The 26,152-nt window shown below is 44.9% G+C and overlaps 1 protein-coding gene across 5 annotated transcripts in view; it reads left to right on the top strand.

Annotated features, from left to right (window-relative positions):
* The window catches only part of pphln1 (periphilin 1), a 207,829-nt gene that overhangs the window by 123,012 nt on the left and 58,665 nt on the right, over positions 1–26,152 (top strand). For 4 of the 5 annotated variants that reach the window (XM_078568452.1, XM_078568455.1, XM_078568453.1 and 1 more), the window contains 3 exons: positions 6,065–6,147; positions 10,340–10,453; positions 24,689–24,826. In XM_078568452.1, coding sequence (XP_078424578.1) covers positions 6,065–6,147; positions 10,340–10,453; positions 24,689–24,826 — 335 coding nt within the window. The remainder of the gene's footprint in view (positions 1–6,064; positions 6,148–10,339; positions 10,454–24,688; positions 24,827–26,152) is intronic. The other variant, XM_078568456.1, reaches the window with a different exon arrangement.

The following is a 26,152-nucleotide window of genomic DNA, read 5'->3' as shown; positions in this document are numbered from 1 at the left end:
TAACTCCCCAGACTTGGGGCAGGATTTTCCGTTCGGCATACAGGCGAGCGCCCTAACGTCATCTCGTACTCGCGTAATATCTCAGTCGGCAGGCGCGCGCAAGAGTCAGTGATGTGACTGCCAGCAATTAAGAGGCCTATTAAGGCCATTAATCAATTAATCAACTTGTATTTTTCGCTGCCCGTCCAACATTACGGTTGCTGGGCGGGCAAATCGGCCAGGTAGCCTTTGGATTTTTTAGGAAACCTTATCCATGAGCGGGATGAGATTTCTGTAATTAAATTTTTAAGAATGAAAATTTTTGGCAGAATTTTTCAAATACACATGTTAAGATGAGTGTGTCTGCTTTGTGGACATTTTTTCCGGATTTTCAAAAACTTTATTCATTGGTTTAAAATACCTCAGCTCCCTGAGGTGGCTTTCTGCCTTCAGAGAGCTCTCAGTGCATGCTCCCCCCATACATGCGCAGACTTTTACGCTCGCCTTCCTCTCGCCCTCCCACCCCGGCAGTGCTGAGCTCCTCAGTGTACCTTTCAAGCTGGCCAATTAATGGCCGGCCAGCGTGAAATCACGGTCAGGGGCGATCGCGGGTGGCGGACCATTTCCTGACTGCCCCCGGGCCCGCCCGCCGTGCCCACCCGACGGCCCAAAAATCCTGCCCTCACTCTATATAGTACCAATGCTCCCTTTGTTAACTCTTTTCTTGTTTAAATATCTATAGAAACTCTTACTATCTGTTTTTATATTTTTAGCTAGCTTTCTCTCGACTCTAATTTTTCCCTCCTTATTAATCTTTTAGCCATCTTTGCTGTTTTTTATAATCTGTCCAATCCTCTGAGCTGCCACCCATCCTTGCACAATAGTATGCTTTCTCGTTAAGTTTGATACCACCTTTAGCTTTTTTAGTGAACCACGGATGGTGGGTCCTCCCTTTGGAATTTTTCTTTCTTGTTGGAATGTATCTGTTCTGAAATATCCCTTTAAATGACTACTACTGCATGTCTATTGACCTGTCCATTAACCTAATTTGCCAGTACATTTTAAATAGCTCTGCTTTCATGCCCTCATAATTGTCCTTATTTAAGTTTATTTAAGTCATCTGTTTTGATTTGAATGCTGCATTCAGATACAGAGCCTTTAGTTTTGTCCTTTTATTATTTTTGTAACCTCTAGCCTTATCTGCTGATTTACTCTAGTTTACAATTCTCTTTCCCTTCATGTCACGGTCTGTTTATCATTTCCCATATTAGTACCTTCTCACTTGCCTTGTTTCTACTCTTTGATTTACCATATCTTCCTAAATTTGATCCCTTGCCCTGACTATTAGTTTAAAATCATCTCAACTTCCCTAGTTATGCAGCTCGCTAGAAGATTGGTCTCAGTACAGTTCAGGTATAGATCATCCCAATGGTACAGCCCCAGCTTTCCCCAGTACTGGTGTCTGTGCCCGATGAACTAGAACCCACTTCTACCACACCAGTCTTTGAACCAAGCAATCATTTCTGTAATCTTATTTGCCCTATGCCAACTTGCATGTAATAACCCAGAGATTGTTACATTTGAGGTTCTGCTTCTTAATTTGGTGCATAGCTCCTCATACTGATTATGCAGATCCGCCTTTCTTGTCCTGCCTATGTTATTGGTACCAACATGGACCACCACGACTGGATCCTCTCTCTCCCACTCCAGCCCTGAGCAGATGTCCTGAACCCTGTCATCAGGGAGGCAACACAGCCATCTGGACTCTTGCTCTTTGCTGCAGTGTCAATCTCCCTCAATATACTGTCCCTACTACCACTACATTTCCTTTTACTCTCCCCACTTGGATGGCTCCCTGTACACGGTGCCGTGGTCACTCAGCCCATCCACGCTGCAGGCCCCACTCACATCCAAATATGGTCAAAGACCTCAAACCTTTTGGACAATTGCAAAGGCTGAAACTCCTGCGCTCCTGCCCCCAGGTCCCCTTACCTGCATTGCTTGCAGTCACCTGCCCCTGTCCCTGACCGCTGACCAAAACAGAAGACCCTAAACTAAGGGGTGTGACCGCCTTCTGGAATAAAGTGTCCAGGTGACTTTCCCCCTCCCTGATGCATTACAGTGTCTGCAGCTCAGCCTGCAGCTCAATGACTCTGAGCTGAAGCTCCTCGAGCCACAAACACTTACTGCAGATGTGTTTGTCCTGGGTCACACTGGCATCTCGGAGCTCCCACATGCCGTAGCTGTGACACATCATCTTTCCTGCCACCCTTAAAGTGTTTTAATTAACTACTTAATCGTTTTACTCAATTATGTATTTTCCTTTTGTATATTTTCTTAACCTTACCACCGGTTCCTGTCATATTTTAAATATTAGAAATAGAATAGACCTTAACCACTTACCAAACAGCTAGCATCTTCCCCTGTAGTAGAGTAGCAACCAATTCTTACAGGATGAAAAAGTTAGAAAATCAATAGAGTACCTCCTTCCCTTGTCCATCTAACTCCCCACTCTCCCAACTCCCAGACATGAAATAAATGCTTTGTGGCGCTCACTGTGTTAGGCTGTCTGATTGTGGGAGTTATCACAGCTGAGCTGAATCATATGTTGATATTGTCACCGCGATTTGACTTGTGCGTGAGCAATATTAATCTTTAATTTCATCGGCTGATCAAACATATATTGCACAATTTAAAAAGGACTTTTTATAATCAAGAAAAGACACTGACTTAGGATGGCTGCTGCAAGTCACCTGATGTATGGTATTGCAGGTTGACAGATTTCTGGTAAGTTCCAATGTGAACTATAATTTCAACATACCACAACATCCTTCTATATAATTTCAACACCTGATGTGAAAAACTACTTCAGAAGGATTTACTGGAAACTGCACTGGACCTCACATTTGCATTTCTATAAGGCTACCTCTCAAGCAGAGACAAAGTCTATTAGGACAATAGCTACATGGACTGGTCTTTTTTCATATCTCATCAAGATGAATAATGAATCATACAGAAGTTAATGGCTGGGTCATTACAGAATCTAAACACCTCAGCAATGAAACTAAAGCCACAGTTGGTTCAGACATCAGCTAAGCAAACCCCTGAAATCATTATGGGCAGTGAGGTCATGTGACTGAAGTAAACATTTTTGAAATCCCCTCGATACAACTCGCTAGCTGCTAAAACAGCAGTTTGAAAAAACCTGCCAGGTGGGCAGGAATATTCTTCCCCTTCCCTTCCCCCTCAAGTTAAGGCCCTATCTCTACATAATTAATAAAATCCAGCACACAGGTAGTGAATTTCCATTGAACAGAACCTCAGATGCAAAAATTTTCAACTTCTGGAAAAGACATTATGTTTTTAAAAAGAAATTGTCTCCAGTAATTGTAGTTTTACATGGGCTTCAAATCCACTGAATTTTCAAGACCACCATGAAAAATTTCTCCTTCAGCCACAAATATCAGACAAGGACTCAAACAGTTGAACTCTCAATTTTCTTACCTTTCAGCATTGAGCTTTAATTTTTTTATCATAAGGAAATAATTCAACAAGTGTAAAATTAGCTTTTAGAACCTGCTAGGGTGTTCAGAAGTAATTATGAATTTAGAACAGAATTAAATCAGGGCATTTGGGTAAGCTCAAGGTCATCAGGCAGAGTCAACATGGTTTTGTGAAAGGTAAATCATGTTTAACCAACTTATTGAAGTTCTTTGGCGAAGTAACATGTGCTGTGGATAAAGGCGGACGTACTGTACATATATTTCCAGAAGGCATTTGATAAAGTGCCACATCAAAAGTTATTGCGGAAAATAAAAGCTCATTGTATAGGGGGTAACAAAGTAGCATGGATAGAAGTTTGGCTGGCTAACAGGAAGCAGAGAGTAGGCATAAATGGGTCTTTTTCAGGTTAGTAAGATGTAACAAGTGGCATGCCACAGGGATCAGTGCTGGGACCTTAACTGTTTACAATTTATATGAATGACTTGGATGGTTGCAAAATTTGCTGATGCTACAAAGATGGATAGGAAAGTAAGTTGTGAAGAGGATATAAGGAAGCTACAAACAGATAAAGAAGTGAGTTGATAAACATCTGGCAGATGGAGTTTAATGTGGGAAAATGTGGAATTGCCCATTTTGGCAGGAAGAATAAAAGAGAAGCATATTATGTTGAGAGATTGCAGAGCTCTAAGGTGCAGAGGAATCTGGGTGTCCTATTGCATGAATCACAAAAGGCTAGTACGCAAGTACAGCAATTAGGAAAACGAATAGAATATTATCATTTATTGCGAGGGGAATTGAATGCAAAAGTAGGGAGGTTATGCTTCAGTTATACAGACCATTGCTGAGACCACATTTGGAATACTGTGTACAGTATTGGTCACCTTATTTAAGGAAGGATGTAAATGCGTTGGAAGCAGTTCAGAGATGGTTTACCAGACTAATACATGGAATGGGTGAGTTGTCTTATGAGGAGAGCTTAGCCAGACTAGGCTTGTATTCGCTGGAGTTTAGAAGAGTAAGAGGTGACTTGATTGAAACTTTTAGGATCCTGAGGGGTCTTGACAGGGTAAATGTGGAGAGGATGTTTCCTCTTGTGGGAAAATCTACAACCAGAGATGACTGTTTAAAAATAAGGCGCTCATTTAAAACAGATGAGGCAAAAAATTTTCACTCAGGTTTATGAGTCTTTGGAACTCTCTTCCTTACAAGCAGAGCTGAATATTTTTAAAACAGAGTTGGATAGATTCTTGGTAAGCATGGGAGTGATAGGTTATTGGCGGTAGGTGGGATGCAGATTTCAGGGGCAGAATCTTCTGCCTGTCGGCCAGGCTGGTTGGGAGTGGATGTAGGCAGCCGCGGAGCCAATTGCCGCCCGCGATCGGCTGTGCACTGCCATTTTGTGTGGGTGGGCCAAGGCCCACGCAGCGTGACACATGTCCAGTAGCGCTCAGCGCTAACTGTGCTGGCAGGGGGAGGAAGGAGAGTTGGGGCCTGCGCTCTTTCACTCGTGCGCAAAAATCTCCAAGGTATGGCGCTGCCTCAGGGAAATTAAGTTCATATTTAAACTTTGAAATAAAGAGAGAAAAAAAATATTCAGACATGTGCCCCCATGTGCCAGTGTCACATGAGCTAGGACATGTTTATGAAGTGAGCACAATTTATTTATTAATTTAATAAAACCTTCATGAAACCTCATCCCGCCCATGGATGAGGTTCCATGAAAAATGCGAAGACCACTTGGGCTCTTCACCTGCCCCCCCGCCAACCTTAAAGTTGGAAGGGCGGCCTGTCAACGATCTAATTTGGCTTATTAATGGCCTTAACAGGCCTTTGACAGTTTGGTGGGCGCACAGCCAACTCCGGCGCCAGCCCACCGAACGACAGATCGGAATGGCGCGCGATTACGTCAGGACGCACGTCAGACATCACCGCACATCATTTTACGTGTCGGCTTGCGGGGCCCGCCCCCGTATGCCGACGAGAAAATTCTGCCCCAGGTTACTATCAGATCAGCCATGATCTTATTAAATGACAGATCAGGTTCAAGGGGCTGAATGGCCTACTGCTCCTTGTTCATATGTAAAATTTCAATTGCATCTCATTCAACAAGTTATAACTTTTTCAAGGGTATTTTACTGTGAAACTCGCAGCGTATAAGTTTTCATCAATTCGCTGATTGCTTAGGGATTACATTCTGTTGCGGGACCTCAACAGTGCAGCCTCCAGAGAAGCATAGAATCATTGGCTGGAAATCTGGATTTCTGTGTTATTTTGTGGACTCCCAAAGTTGCTGTCAGTTTCATGGAAGAACGACTGTAAATGCTGACAGTTTTGCTTTCATTACCACCTCAAAATCTGAGCCATTAAGTTCACACAATCTGCATGAGTTCTGGCCTCATCCTCACAAGTTACTACTGATATTGAAACGCTGAATCAATATGGCATAACTGAGGATAATTAAATTAGGAAAAGTAACAATCTTTTGGCAAAAAGAACTTTACCAAATAAACTTTCGACATCTTGTGTTTAAAGATATAATCTGGAATTAAACATTTATCTCATTTTGTTTTTGTATTCACAGATAGAGAAAGATCTTCTGTTTCCTCTTTGACCCCTTCAAGAGATGCATCTCCATCTGGTTCAGTGCCATCAGCTACTTCAAAGGTCAGCTCATTTTCATGCTTAGATCATTTTGATGATTACCCTAAAAGAATGCTGCTGCAATGTAATTTACGGGATATCTATCAGGTAATTTATTCTGTGCAAAGTAACAAACATCCATATAATTAATCATCAAATATAATTCTGCAATTAATATTACATTCTATTCATCAGAAATCTAGCATACTCTTTTAATTTCTACATCACTGTATTATGAAATGGAAGCAACAATCGTCATTGCCTCAGTCCCTCAACGAGGATGGTGTCTGCCAGACTTCATGATTTGTGTCCCCTCTGGTGACTCAGCAGACCATTCCTGATCTCCTTTGGGCAAAGGGGAGAAGAGTTGCCCTGAGGAAGGAGGGTTCTTGAGCCAAGGTTCTGTTTTCTTTCTTTTCTCTTTCTTCTCTCTCTCTTTCTCTCTCTCTTTCCTCTCCCGCCAAACACCAATGTCAATTTGTCCCCTGTTCAATGAGGCGTTCATGGTGTCCATAAAATATTTTCTCTGTCCTCCTTGAGATCTGATGCCATCCTTAAGTTGTGAAAAGAGGATCTGCTTTGGAAGCCGATTATTTGGCATGTGGATGTAGGGTCCAGACCAGTGGAGGGCTGATTTTGCATAATCATGGTTGCAATGCTGAAGGAAGGACCTTTGGTGAAGATGCTGAAGCTTGTTTGCCTGATTTCTCATTTGACTTTGAGTATCCTGTAGAGACACTAGTCTAGCTGGTGGAAATTCTCAAGCACCCGGAGGTGCTGTTGCTGACCCAAGTCTTACTACCATAGAGATGGATGGTGACAACGACAGCGTTATAGACTAAAGCCTAAAGTATCAGGGAAAACCATCAACAGAATCCCCCAATAGCTTGGGAGATAAAATTTGGGTATCTTGCCAACACTTGCTGGGAAACAAAAGATGTAGAATAACAAGGCATGTGGTCTGGACAACATTCCCGCAGAGACCTACAAAACTAGTGGCCAAACACTCAGAGCTTTTTACAAAAATCTGGAAGAAGAGGTACTACCTCCTAACTTCCACAAAGCCATCATTGATTCACTTTTCAAAAAGGGTGATAAATCAATTTGTGGGAACTTTAGAGACATATCCCTTCTGCCCACTGTGGGGGAGATTCTCGCACAAATCTTCCTGAACTGCCTTTGACCCATCAGCAAAGACATAATTCCAGAGACCCAATGTGGTGTCCGGCTATCCAGGGAAATCACAGACACGATCTTTGTCAAGTCCAAGAAAAATGTCTGGAACAGCAAAAAGAGCCCTACATGGCATTTATTGACCTGTCAAAGGCCTTTGACTCCATCAACCATGAAACCCTTTGGAAAGCCCTCCAGAAACTTGGATGTCCAGCAAAATTTGTTACTATCCTGCGACTCTTGCATGACAGTATGACAGCAACTGTCCTTTGCAATGGATTGGAAACTGAGGCCTTTCGTATCTGAATGGGAGTCAAGCAAGTCTGTGTGATTGCACCAACTCTCTTCACTATCTCCCTCCACCTGGTCTGGAATTTGTTTGTGACCTACTTCCACAAGAGGTCATGATTGAGTTTCATCTCAATGGGAACTTTTTAAACCTCAATGCTGAAAGCCAAGACTAAGGTGACCCTCCAGCATACCCATGACTCACAATATGCTGACAACTGTGTAGTTGTGGTTGTAGTTGCGATATTCAGATCACCCTCAACCTCTTCAACTCTGAATACAAAACAATTGATGTCTCACTCAACATCACTAAGACCAAAACCCTCCCCTGGACAAGTACCTACATCTCCAGTTATTGTTATTGTTATTGGTGGGAGAGACAGAACCACAGAATTGTTACAGTGCAGATGGAGGCCATTTGGCCCATCATGTCTGCAGCAGCTCGCCAATTGAACAACTCAACTAGCTCCATTTCCTCATCTTTTCTCTGTAATCCTGAATATTCTTTCTTTTCAGATGTCAGTCTAATTTCCTTTTGAATGCTTCAATTGAACCTGCCTCCACCAGACTCTCAGGCAGTGCATTCCAGTCCCTAACCACCCACAGTGTGCAAAAAATGTTTTCTCATATCACTTTTGCTTCTTCTACTAAACGCTTTAAAACTGTGCTTTCTCATTCTTGATCCTTTCGCAAGTTTCTCCCTATCTGCTCTGTCCAGACTCCTCATGATTTTGAATACCTCTATCAGATCTCCTCTCAGCCTTCTTTTGTCCAAGGAAGGCAGTCCTAACTTCTAACACTATAGAATATTGGTATCTATCCTAGAGTGTACATACGTCCTGTCATTTTTAGTGTGGGGAACATGGCTTGCAAATATTCCATCTTAGAGAGGCAGAGCATTTTACTAACATATTTAAGTCAGGCTCCCAAAGAGTAATTGAGAACCTTATTGAGAAACCTAGCAACAAAACCTGGCTTTAAGTTGTTGAGCATTTCCTATATCTCAGCAACTATCTTTCTCAAAAGGTCACCATCGAAGAGGAAATCTAGCACAGATTCAACTATGGCTGCGCAGCATTCCAAAAATTGCACAACCAGGTTTTTGACCAAAGATCTCCTTAAGAGTAACATTATATTAATCGTAAACTAAAATGGATGGCTGCACCACAGCAACATTTTATCAGCTCCAAAAAGATCAACAACAGTCAGGGAAAAAACAGTTTACCAAAACTATATATATTTTCCTGGCTAGCAATTTTAACAAAAGTTCTGTTTTTGACATGGCCACTGATTGGACAAGACCCATCCCATGGGACCCAGTTGTCAAAGACCAATATAAAAACAGCTGTAGCCTACAGGGCACCTCCAATTTGGATGAGGGAAACACTTGGTTTCCAGAGCTTTTACTGCATCTTATTATTTATTCTTGGAGCACTAATCAGAAAAGAAACAAATGCCAATTTAACACTCAAAGAGCGTTGATTCAAATATTTCAAAAATGTTGGATGTGTCGTTTCTGTATTCTTATTGCTTAAATAAAAATAAACTGTTTAAAGGCAGAGTTACAATTTATAGAAGCTTGCTTTTACTATTTAGCAGGAGAATAAAACTTCTCTGGTAAGTTTACTTGAAAGTTTTGACGAGATTCTGCTATTGGGACAAACCAGTTATCAGTTTTAGAATCCAAAACTAAATATTAGAAAATCTTAACCAATAAACACGAATGGCATTCATTTAAGTTAGGCTTACCCAACGCAAGCCTGCAGGCCAAATGGTAGTTTTCAAATGTTGGTAAGCGTAGTGCAAGATCCTGAAAGAAACTGCTCTTCCAATCACACTGTTCCTCTCCTGTGTTTGCTGCTGTTGGCTCACTCTCTGCAGCAAATGTGGGAGGTGAGCAGTCTGTGATTGGAGGAACAGCAACACTGGTGGCAGCGAGTGAGCTTCAGAGAAGTTCGACAGGGGTGGGGGTGGCGAGAAGAGAGAGAGAGAGGCTGCTCTGCCATGCTGGACTGGGTGTAGAGGGAGAGACTCACTCCGGCTGTGCCAGGTGGGGAAGGGAGAGACTTGCTCAGTGCTGGACCAGGCTGGAGGAGGGATGGACTCACTGCTGGATGGAAGAGGCTAGATGTGATGGTGTGGGTGGGGTGTGGGGGATGAAAAGACTCACTAGAAATGTGGGGGAGAGAGTGTGCGTCAGGCTCACTCTCAGTCTCAGCATTTCCACTCACCCACACCCTCTCTCACAATCACACCCACTCTCACGATGGGTGAGGGTGAGTGAGTGAGCATCAAGAGATGGGGAATGAGCCAGACAAACAGACTCTGTCCCTCTCACACTTTCATAGTGATCTTTAATTAATTACTTTTTTAAATGATCAATTTATTACTTTGACATTGCTTTATTTTTGCTCAGCAAGTTGTTTTGTTTCTTCATACTTCAACTTTATTTTGAAATTCACGTTGTGCTAAACCTTATCTTTCTGAAGTTTGTTCATCAGCCCCTTGAGTGAAAAGAAAATGGAAATGTAGCCCCCCGCCCCCCCAAAGTGAAATGGTTGGACAAACCTGATTTAAATGATGCATTATTTACTCTTGTAGAATAAGCAATTACAATTCTTGGCAATAATGAAACGGCCTAACCTTTGCCTTACCGCCCATAATTTAAGGGTTCCTTTGAAGGTGGGGAGGGAGAGTACACCAAATAGAGCTGAAGTTTGAGATTTAGAAGTAAAATATTTCTTTATTTCATTAGAGCTTTGAAAAATCCAGCAAAACTTCTGATAACCTGAACAAAGAAGGTGTAAATGACTGGTGTTCTGAACAGCAGCAGATTCCAGAACTGGAAATGCCTGAATGTGATACTGTTGTAAGTAAGGCCAATTAATAGTATCTGCTACAAAATTCGTTCTGATTTTATGTTGCTCGGAATTAGTTATATAAAGTTTTATATGTGTTTGCAAGACAAGTTTTTGATAGCTTAGCACCACTGCCAAAGCCAGTCCCAAGCCTGGTTGAGAAAGGAGGAGGTCTAGCACCCTCATCCTTTAAAAACCTATCACTGTCACAGAATCAGAAAGAAGTAGCCATATCGGCAAACCCTGGCAAAGAGAGGACGGAACATGATGTAAATATGACTGGATTGGATGAAAGCCTAAAGGATGTCTAATCCTTGACAAGCCCAATCTTTAATGCCAAAACCCATCACCAGAATCGACACCTGGAACGTCCGAACACACTTCCAATGCGGGAAGATGTCCCAGGGTGCTGCAAGAAATGAGAACCTATCAACTTGACACCTTGGACATCAGCGAGATGCGGTGGACAAGCCAAGGATGAATCAGCAGTGAGAGTGCGATGATCCTGTACCTCAGACAAGAAAAACACCACACTCACGGAGTTGGCCTCATACTCAACAAAGATTAGTGGATGGAAGCCAGTAAATCAGCACACTATCACTACCAGATTCCATACAAGGCACACCAAAGTCACTGTCATGCAAGTTCTTGCACCAACAGAAACAGACACAGAGGAGGAGAAAGATGAATCCAGCTGCCAAATGCAGGACATGCTGGACGAGGTACCCAGCTGTGATATCAAGCTACTGATTGGTGACCTCAGTGCTAATTTCAATGGCAACTGGCAAGCACTGAACAGTATGATCAGGCCCCATGGGTCAGCAAGCATGCTCAACAGAAATGGGGAGCTACTGCTGGTCTTCTGCAACAACAATGGGCTCAGCATTGGGAATACCTCCTTCAACCACAAGGACATCTACAAAAAGACATGGAAGTCTCCAGATGTTAACACCCTGAATAAGATTAACTGTATATGCATCAGCAACAGAAGGAGGACACTCCTACAACATGTCCAGACATTTTGAGATGCTGATGTAGGATTTGATCCACCTGAAGCTGAAGAAGGCAATGACCACCAAGTCACAAAGGCCAAATGCAACAGAGAAACTGAAGGACAAGGACATGTCAGTTTCCAGCTGGCCCTGTCCAACAGATTCAAAGAATTACTGAAGTTGGGCAGCACTGAGGATCAATAGGAAACCTTCAAAAGAGGGATTAAAGAAAGTGCATAAGTCACCATCAGGCAAAGGAGAGGAACCAAAAAATGCTGGATCACTGACCCAATGTGGAAGTTGATTGATGAAAGAAAGCTGGAAAAGAGAAAGCGAGACCAAGAAAGGAACATTGAACAAAGACGCGAAGACAATGAGAAGTACAGAAGACTGGATAACTCTGTGAAAAAAAGATGCAGAAGAGGCAAATAAAGATGGATAAAGTTCAATGGCAGGGAGGCACAAGAAGCAGCAAATCAGAATGACTCCAAGAAGCTGTGCAGGATCGTATGGCAACTGACTAGCGCAAGAAGCAACACCACTGTACCAATCAAGAGCAAGGACAGTAGGACGCTATTAACAGATGAGCTGGAGGCAAGGTGGGTGGAACATTTTAAGGAGATCCTCAAGCAGCCCAGCCCCAGCTCCACTTTCGAGTTTGACAACAGCACCACACCTCAACAGATGAATGTCAACCTGGGAGAAATTGCCAGATCAGAGGTCCAAAGAGCAATCAAAAGCCTGAAGAACAACAAGGCACCTGTGATCAATGAGATACCAGCACAGTTATTAAAACATGGCAGAACACTGTCACAAGAGAGATCAAGGACCTGTTCAACAAGATCTGGACTGTGGAGGACATCCAGGATGACTGGAAGCAAGGAGTAACCATCAAACTGATAAAGAAAGGGAACTTCAGCAATTGCAACAACTGGTGGGGCATAACATTGCTGTCATTACCTGGCAAGGTCTTCAGCATGGTGCTCCTCAATAGATTAAAAGCAGAAGTAGACAGTACCCTTTGCGAAGAGCAGACAGATTTCCGGGGCGCAGATCATGCAATGAGCTGATCTTTACCCTCAAGAACATTATAGAGCAGAGCCTCGAGTATCAGAAGCCACATGTTTTCAACTTCATTAATTTCAAGAAGGCTTTCGATAGCATCCGTCAGCAGTCACACTAGTACATCATAAGACAGTAGGGCATCCTGGAGTGATATATTAAAATCTTCAAAGCCTTGTACTGCGATTCCAGCTGCTGTGTCAAGACCACCGTCTCCTTCAACCTCATCACAGGTATATAGCAAGGCTGCATGCTCTCCTCATTCCTTTTCCTCTTGGTTATTGATTTCATCATAAGGAAGCAGTGTTGGGTTTAGACTTTGGTACGCCATGGTAACACAAGTGGTTGATGGACCTAGATTTCGCAGACAACATCACCTTGCTGGCCAAAGAATTGCGTGTGCTTCAAGACATGATCACCAGTCTTGAGAGTAGTGGCGCAGAGGTTGGTTCACGCATCAGCTGTGGGAGACCAAGGCAGTGATGGCTGGACTGTCCTGCCATCACCATCGAGCAATACAACCACTTCCCCGTCTAGGAAGTGACATCTCTGGGAAGGGTGATGTAAAGATTGACACCCACACAATAATTGGCAAAGCAGCATCAGTCTTCCAGTGGCTCTGCATAGTCTGGGCATCCAACACCATCAACGCTGCATGCAGCTGCAACTCTACATGTTCATAGTAGTGCCAACTGCAATTTATGCCAGCGAGACACGGAAGAGAACAGCAAAGGTGTCATGTTGACGGTGACACAGTCTTTCACCAGCATTGCCAGCCTAAGATGCCGGGCATCACATGGAGAAACAACATCACCAACGACAAAGTGTTACAGAGAGCTGGTCAAATGCACCAGCAGAGCATCATGACAAAGAGACAACTGAGACTGCCTGACATATTTCGCCTCCCAGACCTACACCCCACCAGAGTGGCAATAGAATGGAAAACACCAGATGGAAAAAGATGATGGGGCCAGCCAAAGAAGACCGAGTGAAGTACATTTAAGGAGGACCTTCAATAGTGGAACATCACCTGGGCTTAGGCAAAAGAAATTGTAATGGACCGGTGGTAGAGTCTTGCTGCCCATTGTCCCACATGGGACCGGAGAACTAAGTCTAGGTATTGCTGAAAAAAAGAGACTTTTTTGTGGAAGCTTTTCATCTTGCACTCGTCAGGACAATTCGCAAGAAAATGCCAATGTCAGGGGAAACAACGATTTATACTGTATGAGAAGAGAGTGCTGATTAATTGGCAGGTGGACTCGAATTGGTAGAGGCATTGCCATGGAGAATGCACCAGTTGATGATGACTGATGGTTAACTGCCAAGCATTGTTTGAAATTTAAACCAGGAGCTTGACTTTGGTCAAGACATTGCCCTGAGGAATGAACCAGCAAATGGCTGTCGCTTATTTTGTTTAGCTGAAACAGGCACAGTGTATGTACATGTTCTTTCAGTCTGCAAAGAAAAGGGCCCCTGTGTATTAATATGCATAGCTTTCAGCACATGTAAATGTGCCACACTGCGAGCCTGACTGACAATTTTAAATTGATTGGCAGCAAAATTCTTAGCACACAGGATTATTTAGCCAATGTTGTCCAATCGCGGAGTCACATCTAATGTTGGACACTGTTTTGGGTTTTGCAAGCAAAGGCTGGTTGGGTACGGTCTGTATCTTGCCCATTGTGAACAGCGGAAGGGACATGCTGGTTGATACGATCTGCCAGTCTTTGGGATTTATGGCCTACATACCTAGCACCACACTGGCGCTGAAATTCAGATACCACATTGCTCATTTATGTTACAGAACATCTTTTTGGCTTGATGGTAGCATCCTGTTAGTGGTTAATGCCACTCGTGTTGCTACTGTAGAGTAACAGAGTGAAACAGCTAGCTTCACCTGTTACTCAAATCTTTGAGATACCTTACCCTTCCAGGGTAATCTGAGGTAGACTGGGCACTTTTCGGGGCCAAAAATGATGGCCTTAAGCCAGTTCATGAGTTTGCACGATATGCTGCATGAAATAATATGATCAGATTAGCCATTATCCCACAGGATGGCTTTGATGCGCCCTATTTCAGTATCAAGCTCACATGGTGAGCAAATGACTGAGGCCCTATTTACAAGGCTGGCGATAAGGCCAATCTTACAGCACTTAGAACTGTAAGGACTGAATTTTCCCCCTGTTGGGGGTGTTGTACGGGGGCAGGTGGGAGCTGATCAGCGCCCCCGATCGGGTCCGTGCCGCCATTTTGCCAGTAAAGGCCCACCCAACGTGATGCTCACCCGGAAGCGCTGAGCACTCTCTGTGCAGGCAGGGGGGATTCCCTGAGTTGGGGCCTCAGGGAGATCAGTTTAAGGTTTTAAAATTTAAATAAGGGGGAAAAAACTTTTAAAACATGTCACATCATGACAGTGTCACATGAGCTGGGACGTGTCAATGAACTTTCTAAATAATTTTTATTGAATTTTAAAACACTTCATGAAACCTCATCCCGCCTGTGGATGAGGTTTCATGAAAAATGCGAAGGCCGCCTGGGCTCTTCGCCTGCCCGCCAATCGTAAGGTTGGACAGGGCAGCTCATTTAACTGTTTTAATTAGTTTTAACAGGCCTTAATAGGTCTTTGACGGTTCAGCGGGTGCGCAGCCGAGTTGGTTGCGCACCTGCCGAACTGAAAACCTAAATGACGCGAGGTGACGTTGGGACACCCGCCCGACGTCACTGCGCATTATTTTACGTGTCAGCGAGTGGGCCCCACCGCCCGCTCACCGACCGGAAAATTCTTCCCTAAGACGTGTGTATTTAACCTGTGAAGGTAGGCTTGTGGTAGAGAACCCCCACCCCCCGGCAGATTTCGCAACTATTAGGCCAGATAAAAGGAGTTAATTTAACTGCTCCATTTCAAATTTGAATTTGAGCGCAGGATGGAGCCCATTAATACATGCAAAGAAATTATTACATGCAACTGCGGATTTAAATATATCAAACGTATCATCCACATATCGGAAATATGCAAGGGGTAGGAGGTTAGGTGTCATTCCATCAAATACACATTTCTCATGGAACCCAACAAAGATGTTTGCTAGAGCTCGGCCTAGAGGGGATCCCATGGCAACAGCATCTATTTGGGCATATGTAGTGTCATTAAAGATGAACTCAACTGCACGAGTTGCCAAGTTCCTAAGCTCATTGAATATTGATTCATGCAATGGTTGTGTGTCTAGATCGCCATGATATAATGCTGCAGTCCAAATACATATGGTTTCCTTAAGTGGAACATTGGTGAATAGGCTAGCAATGTCTAATGAGCACATGGACACAGCATTGCTATTGATGTGCAACTCCTGTATGATCGTCGCAAATGTGAAGGAATCCTTCAACATGTATCTGGAAAACATGCTCAAAACTGGTTGTAACAATTCGCCCAACCATTCGGCCAATTCACGTTGTGCAGAACCGGTCATTGATAGGGCGTAAACGGGAAATCACTTTTGGTGTGTTTTGGGCAGCCTATACATACACGGACGCAGCAAGCTATGAGGATGAACCCAGTCACATTTATATCACAGGGCAGCTCATTGCACTTTCACAAGTCGGGAAAGCGTTTTTTTAGCTTGCTTTCAGTGCCAGTGTGATGCTAGGTATGTAGGCCGTAGGTCGCAAAGACTGGCAGATCATGTCAAACAACATGTTCCTTCCACTGTTCGCAATGGGCAAGGTACAGACGGTACCAAACCAGCCATGCTTGCAAAACTCAAAACACAGCGTCCAGCAGTAAATGTGTTTCCACGGTTAGACAACATTTGCTAAATAATCCTCAATCTGCTAAGAACTACGCTGACAACCAATTTAAGATAGTCAGTTGGGCTCGCAGTGTGTCGCATTTGAGCCTACATATATTAATATACAGAGCCCTGTTCTTTGTGGACAGAGACGGAAATAACATGTACGCACATTGTGTCTGTTTCAGCTAAACAAAATAAGTGACAGCCATTCGCTGGTTCATTCCCCAGGGCAATGTCTTGACCAATCAGATCAAGCTGCCTGCTTTAAATTTCAAACAATGCTTGGCAGTTAACTGTCAGTCACCATCAACTGGTATATTCTCCATGGCAACGACTCTACCAATCCGAGTCCACTTGCCAACCAATCAGCACTCTCTTCTCATAGTATAAATTCTTGTTTCACATTTTCTTGCTAATTGTCCTGGTGAGTGCAAGATGAAAAACTTCGACAATGAAGTCTCTTGATTTTCAGCAATACTCAAGTTCTGTAAAACCAAATGACTATAAGCCTAAGTAACTTACCACCACCTAAAGGAGTTTAAATTTGGGTTGATTTTTGGGTGTTACAAATCTCAGTCCAGTTCTTTGTGTGGGCACACAGCACAAACACTGGGATACCCCAATTGCATTCTTCAAATTTTTATTCAGCTTGTGGCCTAGCTCTTACTAAGTCCCAGATAAATATTTTCCTAATTTTTGTAGCATGTTCTCCTCTTCTGAGTAAATAGGTATATTCCATTCTTTCTGAGTCTCACTTAAAATTATTGGATGCCACCCTCCTGAGCCCCATAACGCCATTGTCAAGATATCCTCTCTTAGTCTCGGGAATGAGTGACTCCTCATCCTTAATGATTTCAATCTACATCTAAACTCCTTACCTCCTGTCCCCTCTCTTTCAATTTCTGTACTCTATTGTTATTTCTAAATTTCTTTCTTCACATAAACATTCCTACCTACATCCAACAGTTGACCTTACAAGATCCCTCCACCCCCAAGGCCTTCATCAATAAGATGATCTTTGACAATCCTTTGTCTCACAGCACTTATGCCATTATTGATCTCCTCAATTACTCTTTTTCCTTTGCTTTTGCTCCTACCAAATTAATTGGCATTACCCATAATTCTTGTTTCAGTACAATTTCAGCCTTTGTTCCTTTAAATTTCTGGGCTGAAAACTCAAACACACTTGGTGCATAAATGGTTTTTCTAGCCAAATCTAGTTTGAGCATATTGTTCTACTGTGTCTCCCTCTCCTTAGCCAATGAGTATTACTCCAAGATTATTCACTTAAGTAAAGAAAAATCACTCCTTCCGTTATCTCTCCATCACGTGTATTCATTGATGAGAAACTGGTCAACTTTCATATATATATGCTGACGACAACCAGCTCTTCCTCTCCACGACTTCCGTTAATCTTGTAACCACTGCTATGCCGTCAAACTGCTTGACTGACACCGAGTTAAAAAGCCCCTTCCAACTGAACACTGGAAAGACAAATGCCATTATCTTTGACCCCAGTTAAAGGCCAGCCAATGTGAAAGGCATGCTGAAACGTTTAGCGCTGCCAGGGTATGGGCGGGAGGAGGAGGGTGAGCACGTAAGTCTGCACATGCACAGGGGAGCACGTGCTGAAAGCTCCCTGAGGGCACAGAGCTGCCTCAAGGAGCTAATGAGTTGTACAAAGATTTGTCTGGAAGTGTGTGTGTGTGTGAATCAGAGGCAGCTAGTCTGGGTGCTTCAATCTAAGAAGAGGCGGTAGGTTTGAAATGCTAATTAATTAAACATGGGGAAGTTTAGAAACATAGGTGTCAAGGGAACATTTGCATTTTGAAATAAACCAGACTAGATTGTTCTTAAAGGAGAGGTGAAATGTGTCACCTTGCCAGGTGAAGTTCAGAAACAGTGAGCTGAATTTTCTGGTTGGCGGAGGGGTGGAGTGGGTGGGCCAATTAGGGCCCACCCAGCATACTTCACAACTCCCGTGCATAGCGGGAGTGGGCGGGCGGCAGTGGGCATGCTCAGGCTGCGGGTCCAATGGCGACTCGGCGGCCTATATAAAGGAAGACCCTTGCAGTCTCAGAAAGGCTGCTCGCCACAGCTGGGCGAAGGGCTGTGTAAAGGGGAAAAAAAGGTCATGCAAGTCCGGAGGGTAGGCCATTGGGGCAGGCCAGGCCAGAGGCTAGCCCTTCGGGGCAGGCCAGGCCAGAGGGTAGGGTGGGGGGACCAGTGTGCCCCTCGTTTTTGGGATGACTGCCTTGCTGCCCTCCTTGACGAGGTGGCAGCACGGCAGGAGGTGCTGGTTCCCCAGGATGGGAGGAGGAGGGCTCCCCCCCCCGCCCCCAACCACTACCACATGATGAAACGTGCCTGGGAGGAGGTGGCGGAGCTCCCACGACGTGGTGCAGCGCACCTGGATCCAGTATCACAAGCGCTTCAATGACTTGTTGCGCTCTGGCAGGGTGAGTACCATGTTGGCATTGGGCATTTAACACAGCAGGTCGGCTTTCCCCCCTGCTGCCCCGCCCCTATCCCAAAGTCTGAGTGCAGTGACTGCATTGAATCATTGATGGCGTTTGTCCTTTGCTGGGTGGCCCAGCCCATGCTGAGGTCAGCCTGAGAGGGTGATGAAGAGATGTGTTTTGCTCCCGCAGCATATTTTACACTGAGTCCGACATGACTGGTGTGAGGGCAACCTGGAGGAGCTGCACCTAGATGCTGTGCTTGAACTGCAGGACATGTCCAAGTCAGGGTGATGACATGCTGGGAGGGGAGCTTCAAGGTGGCGTGGCAACGAACCATCTGCTGCGCTCCGCGCTCCACATGCTTGTGCCTCCTTGCTATGGAAGGATATACCGTGTGGTACCTAATGTGATGTAGGCAGCATGTGTTCAGAGGGGAATGGGGGGTGTGGGGAACTCACCTAGCATCTTTGTGTGAGTGTTCGGCAGTAGCGGGGTGAGGAGGCTCTGGAGCCCTGATATGTCCCACTCTGGTTGGGGTAGACCGTGTGCGAAGAGCGTCCATGTGCAATTTTCACTAATCAATGCTCGTCTCTCATTTTCAGGAGAAGAATGCTCATAATGCGGCAGAGAATGCGAGGACTGGTGGCGGCCAGGCGCAGATCGCCATTCTTAGCCAGTTCAAGCAGGAGGCCCTGGATTTGGAGAGGCGCCATGCACCCAGGTCCACTGGTGTCAATGACGCTGGGGTGCCACGGCCAGATATTTATGCCCAACAGTGAGGTCAGCATTGTTATCCCAACAGCCTCAGCAGTGCTAAATGTTAATTGATTTAATTTTGCAACATGGCTTGACCATTACTTATGGATGGATGAGCGCATAATGATCCAGGGGACAGGGATGCACTTTGTCATTGTCTCCACCTTAACTGATCCACTGTTCTTGTTCTTCCTTTCAGCATCATCGGAGCAGGGCTGAGAGGAGGAGCAGCAGAGGTCCCCTCTCACACCTGAGGGGTCTGAAGTCTCACCAGCGGCACACTATCTCTGCGAGGCAGGCACCAGCGCAATACTAGCACCTTGGTGGGAATTTGAACATCGGCTAGTGTCCCAGGGCACGGTGGTGAGGGCACTTCACAGTCGCTGGAGGAGCTGGCAGAGACAGTGTGCCCACGGCGCCAGCAATCGGAGGACCTCAAGGGACCAGGCACATGCTGAGTCGGTGCCTGATGATGTACCCCTGGAGTCGTTCGCGACGCAGCAGGGTAAGGAAAGGCGGCCAGGTGTGCGGGAGCATCTGGGGGGAATACATGAGGCTATGCTTGGCTTGGTCTCCATGATGGAGGAGCCTATGCAGACGATCACCAAAGCAATGAGCTACGTGTCCGAGCGCCATGCGTCCTCCATGGAGAGGGTGACGACTCTTGTGGAGAGCCTCCTCCAGGAGACCCGTCAGGGCTTCCTGAGGATGCGCTTTTTCCAGCAAACCCTCACATCAGCATTGACCTCAGCTGGTCAGTGACAGGGTGAGAGATGGCCTGGGCATCAAGTTTCCCAGCTCGGTGCCTGCCCATCCATCCACAGTGAGCAGGGAGTTCCGAAGCGACCTCACGTCAGCGCAGCAGCTGCCTGGCGTCTCTGTGGGCACCTCTCAGGGCGCTCTAGATGAGGGCGGCAGCTCCTTCGCCCCTCTTCCAGTGACCGTAGCACCTGGTGAGGCTGCAATGACCGGGGAGTAGGCAGCTGTGGAATTGGCAGCTCCCTCCCAGGCGGGGCCAGCACAGGATCCACGTGCCAAAAGACAACCGCCAAGGCTGAGGCCAACAGGACAGCAGAGTCAGCAGGCTGTCTCAGATGCCACTCCAAGCGATGGGGCAACACCAAGACACAGCACCCGGAAACAAAAACATAAGGCACCTTAGGCACACCACAGGTTTTTCACTGGTGCTTTTGTATTGGCCGGAGATGAGGTCCTTATGATTTGATCTGATTTGTAACACCATTGTCTTTCTTTTTTTGCAAAAGTTTGTTTGCTTGACATATTAAATTCAGATATGTCACCATGGCTGAGGGTGCGTCTTTTCTTCTGCATGTGGATGGTTTCCAAAAATGTAATGAGTGCTTTGTTGGACATTCAGCTTTATTAACAAGGCCCTTCATTACTGTTCCTAACCTGGCAGATTTTGCACTTAGGTGTCATGTATGGAGCCTACAGCCCAGGCTTGTCCTGGAGGTCCATAGTTGGTGTGCTAGCTGAAGGTTTGTTGGATTAAAGCCTCCCAGGTGACCCTGCTTCCCTGGAGTATGACCAGGTCAGCGTCTACCCCCTCAGCATTTCCCTGTGCGTGCTCATCCTCGGACTCACTGCTGGACTCATCGTGTGCAGCCTCCTATTGTACTGCTGCTCAGCTTCTGTTCTTGGATGGTGGAGAGGCGTCATGAGCCACCTTCTGAGGGTAGCCCTTGTCACTCAGCAGCCAACCGTCAACCCGGGCTGGAGCACTGAAGAGCCCCGGCACCTGGGAGTATCTGAGGATATAGGCATCACAGGAGCTGCCTGGGTACCTTGCACGGGCTTGTAGAATCAGCATCCTGTGATCACACACTATCTGCACGTTCATGGAGTGGAAGCCCTTCCTATTGACGAAGGCACTGGGCTCACCTGATGGCGCCTTGCTGGCCACATGTGTGCAGCCTATTGCACCGTGGACAAAGGGGGGGAAGCCAGCAATGGCTGCGAAGCCTCTGGCTCACTTTGTCTGGCTTGCCTGGTCCCAACAGTAGTGGACAAAGGTCAGGGCACGGCTGAACAGAGCGTCTGTAACCTGGTTGACACAAGTGTGAGACACCGCAAAGCTCACCCCCGAGCCCTGGAAGGAGTCAGAGGCATAGAAGTTGAGGGCAGCTGTGACCTTCAGAGCCACTGGCATGGGGTGCCCAACCACACAGTTTGCGGAGACCTCAGGCCCAATCATTTGACAAATATAGTTGACTGCCTCCCTTGAGGGACGGAGCCTCCTTCGGCACTGCACCTCAGACATATTGAGGTAGCTGCTTTGCCGCCTGTATATCCTGGCAGCAGGATAGTGGTGTCTTCTCTGGCCCCTTCCGCCTTGGTCCACCTCTTGGCCCTGCACCCTTGTGCCTGTGCCTGTTCTCCCAAAGGTGGCTCCCCTGGAGGCTGAATGTACACTCCTGGCCTCCTCCCCCTTCTAGCCCTCCCTTCCTCCTCAGAGGAAGTGCCTCCAGTGAAGAGTTCAGCTCCCATTCCCAGGCTAAGGGAAGGCTTCTTGAAACCTGCAAGCCCAGAAAAGATTACTCACTGCAGTGTGCTGACCTGAAGGTTAGGAGTCCAGATAAAGCAGATAGTATGCATTTTGAAGTACTGTAGATCACACAGGCAAGTTTCAATAACTTTAAAAAATAAAAACTTGACAGTGCACACTCGCAACCCCAGTGAGCCCTCTTATCTCACCCATGGATGAGGTTTATACAAATGTGTTCTACCTGCCTGCCTGTTGCGCCCGTGCGCCGACCCGAAGGTTGCACAGGTGCCGAAAATTCAGCGTCGATTTGTGAACCAAGGGCCTTAAGTGGCCTGTTAATTAATGGTGGGACATTAATTAACGGACATCATCGCGCACCTGCCCAACGAAATGTTGCAATGGCGCGCAGTGACGTTGGAACACTCAATGGGAAAATTCTGCCCAGTGTGTTTATTTTTCCCAAAGATTACTGGTAAAACTTAATGCTATGAGAGGGTTTTATTATCAGGGAGATAAAGTCCAAAGACATCGTGAAAAAATGTGTATTTGCATTCAAACAGGATATATATAAAGAAGGAGTAAGGGCTGTGTGAAAGGGAAGGCATTTTTAAGACCTTACAAGTGTGAAAACCTTCAGCATCTATGCCTCAAGCTGCTGTCTTCAAAGGACTGAAGTTAAGAAAACTCATTTTGAAGTTCTCTTGCTCAGGGTTTCATGTTTCTTTGCCTGGCTCTTTTAAAATATATGTGTCTTACTGTTGATTTAACGAAAGTGCAACTGGGAGTTAGATTCAGTAGGGGATTTAGAAGCTATCATAGTAGTAATTTGCAGATCTATATATGTATTTAAAGTCATTTCTCTTATTAATAAATGGTTAATCTAGTTTTATAGAAACCTATAAGATTTAGTGGTCTTATTACTACTGAATTCAAGGCATGCATCTTAAAATTTATACAAATTTAAAATTAGTTGTGACAGTTGTTTCAAATTTCCCTCTGGGATTTGAACAGTTCAGCATTTACCATCTGCTGTGTCATAACAGATTTTAAGAATTGTATAAATATGTCCCCCATATGTGACTCAGTCACATGAAGAGGGACATGTTTAAAATTAAGTTGAAAATTTTTTAATGGTTTTTTATTTACCATTGGAAACCTCATCCCACCCATGGATGAGATTTCGTAAAAAATGCAAAGGCCTCCTGGCCTGTTCGCCTGCCTGCCAGCTGAACGGGCAGCGAAAAATACATATTGATTATTTGCTAAAGAGCCTTAATAGGCTTCTTCATTGTCATCGGGCACACGCCCGTTGACTGAAAGGTCACAAAAGTGCGCAATGACAACAGGGCACTCACCCAATATCATCACATGTGATTTTACGCCCGATTGGGTCGGGTGCCCGCCCGCCCACGGGACGTAAAATCCTGTCCCATGTTCAAATCCCTCCATGGCCTGGTGCACTCTACCTTTTCAATCTCCTCCAACCATACATATTTTTCCCTATCCTTTGGTCCTCTGAACTTTATGCTTTCCTCCTTCCCTTCCACCATTCCCGATAGAGGGTTCAGGATGATGTTTCTCTCTACCTTTATAAATCTTAAATCCCACTTTTCAACAGAGCTTTTGATCACTTCTTAATCGCACCATAGATTGGAATTGGCTTTATTTTTTCCACTGTGAAGGAGACTTTTCTAAGTTAAACGCACTGGATAAATTCAAGTTGTTATTTGGATGTTTACAATTATACCATTTTGTTGCATGTAGATTTTGTTTTCTGGTCTCTGCTCATATTTCTTGCTTCAAAACTGCGCAAACCATAAATTTTTACCAAAACCAGTTACTTTACAAATTCTCATCCCTTAAAAATTGACTCTTGACATGGTTGAATTCACCAGGTTCCAAACGTCCCTCACAATTGATGGAACGCTGCTGTGTGCTGCCCTTTATGTACGTTCTAAAAGCTCAACAAGTACACAAAGTATTTGGACGCTGTTACCTCACTATGTAAGGTGGTACAACACTCAAGAAGTTTGACACCATCCAGGACAAAAAAGTGCACTTGATTAGCACCCTATCCACAAACGTTTGCTCCCTCCACTACCGATGCACAGTGGCAGCAGTGTGTACCATCTATAGGATGCACTGCAGGAACTCACCAAGCCTCCTTCGACAGTACCTTCCAAACCCATGACCACTACCATCTGGAAAGACCAAGGGCAGCAGGCACATGGAATCATCACCACATGGAGGTTTCCCTCCAAGCCACTCACCATCCTGATGTGGAAATACAGTGCCATTCCTTCGCAGTCACTGGATCAAAATTCTGGAACCCCCTCCATTATGGCACTATGGGTGTACATTTACCATATGGACTGCAGCGGTTCAAGAAGGCAGCTCACCACCACCTCAAGGGCAGTTAGGGATGGGCAATAAATGCTGGCCTCGCCAGAGATGCCCACATGAATGAATAAAAAATATCCATTTGTCTTCAAAGCTGTCAATTATTGGATAAACTGGTAGATGACACCTGTTCTTTCTGAATTCTGCCATTTGCAATAGTTAGAAGCTTGTGAGCTAGAAATTGTTTGCCAAAATTGGTGTGCCAATAAATTATTTTGTTGCAACGAATAAGCATCATGTGTCATTTCCCTTTTAGTAATTTTGCCTCTTTTTTTGGTTGTAGGATGCTATTCAGATGTTATTTCCAGATAAATTGGATGACCTCGAGATGAATACACGGAGTGCTGTTGACCTTATAGACCTAAGCCAAACAGATCTTCGCACCAAAGCAATTGCTGAGAAAACCAAAGAAATTGAAGAGGTTAGCATTTTTAATTTCATTTGAATGAAGTTGAACATAGATAAGAACAGTCAGGGGGACAAAAAGCTCTCACTGTTTCATTAAGAGTTGCAGTAAGAACAATGGTGAAGTATACATTTAAAACTCATGTTTGTGGTTAATGCTTTGCTATTTTGTGGGGGGAAAGAGGACCCAGAGGCAGTAGCCACCACCAAGAAGGGCGGGGGAAAGTAACTACCACCTAGAAGAGCAGGGAAAAGAGAACCCAGAGGCAGTCAGCAGCACCTAGAAGAGCCATCCAATCCCGTCCAGTCTATGGTTCCAGAGCAGGGCGTCCACATTCTGAGAGAAATCAAAGTGTGTCATGACAGGAAAAATGACAGATAAGTGATTGGTTGGTGAATATTTTGACTGTTTCTCTTCAAAACTTGTGTAATTAATTAGTAATTGTAAGGTTTTATTAGCTGTGGTAAAGTTTACTAGCAGCAATAAAGGTTATTGGGAGGACCAATGTTTATTTATTATGAACTAATTAAAAATAAATTAATTAACACAATAGAGATGACAGAATGTGGGAGTTCCTGGAGACTATGGTGATCCAGGGCAAACATGTCTGCAGAACATGTCTACGACTTGAGGAGTTTCTGCTCATAGTCATTGAGCTGGAGGCTGAGCTTCAAATGCTGCGATGTATCAGGGTGGGCGAAAGTTACCTGGAAACTTTGTACCAGGAGGTAGTCATACGTTTTAGGATAGGGTCTTCTGATTTGGTCAGTGGTCAGGGACAGGAGGGTGTGACTGCAAGCGCGGCAGGTATGGGGACCTAGAAGTGGAGGAACCTCAACCTTTGCAATTGTCCAACAGGTTTGAAGTTCTTGTAGCCTGTATGGATGAAAGTGGTGGCTGCAGGGTGTATGAGTAAACTGACCATGGCAACATGGTACAGGAAGTCATTCAATCTGAGGGAGTTAATAGGAATGCAGTGGTAGTTGAGAACACTATAGTCGGGCGATAGACGAGTTCACTGCAGCCGAGAGCGGGTGTCCAAATGGCTGTGTTGCTTGCCTGATGCCAGGGTTCAGGTCAGCTGCTTTGGCTGGAGAAGAACTTGCAGTGTGAGGGGGAGGATCCAGTAAGTCATGGTCCACAATGACATAGGTAGAACTAGGAAAGAAGCTGTGCTGAGGGAGCATGAGCAGCTTGGGGCTACATTAAACAGTAGGACCTCAAAGGTAATAATCTCTGAATTACTAACTGAACCACGAGCAAATAAGCATATGACAACTCAGATTAAAGTTAAATGCGTGACTTAAAGATTGGTGTGGGAGAAATTGGTTTTGATTCATG

This window comes from Cetorhinus maximus, chromosome 22 (assembly GCF_964194155.1).
Source record: "Cetorhinus maximus chromosome 22, sCetMax3.hap1.1, whole genome shotgun sequence".
NCBI classification, from domain to species: Eukaryota; Metazoa; Chordata; class Chondrichthyes; order Lamniformes; family Cetorhinidae; genus Cetorhinus; species Cetorhinus maximus.
Note: the sequence above shows the minus strand (reverse complement) of the source record. Positions and strands in the feature narration are given on the sequence as shown.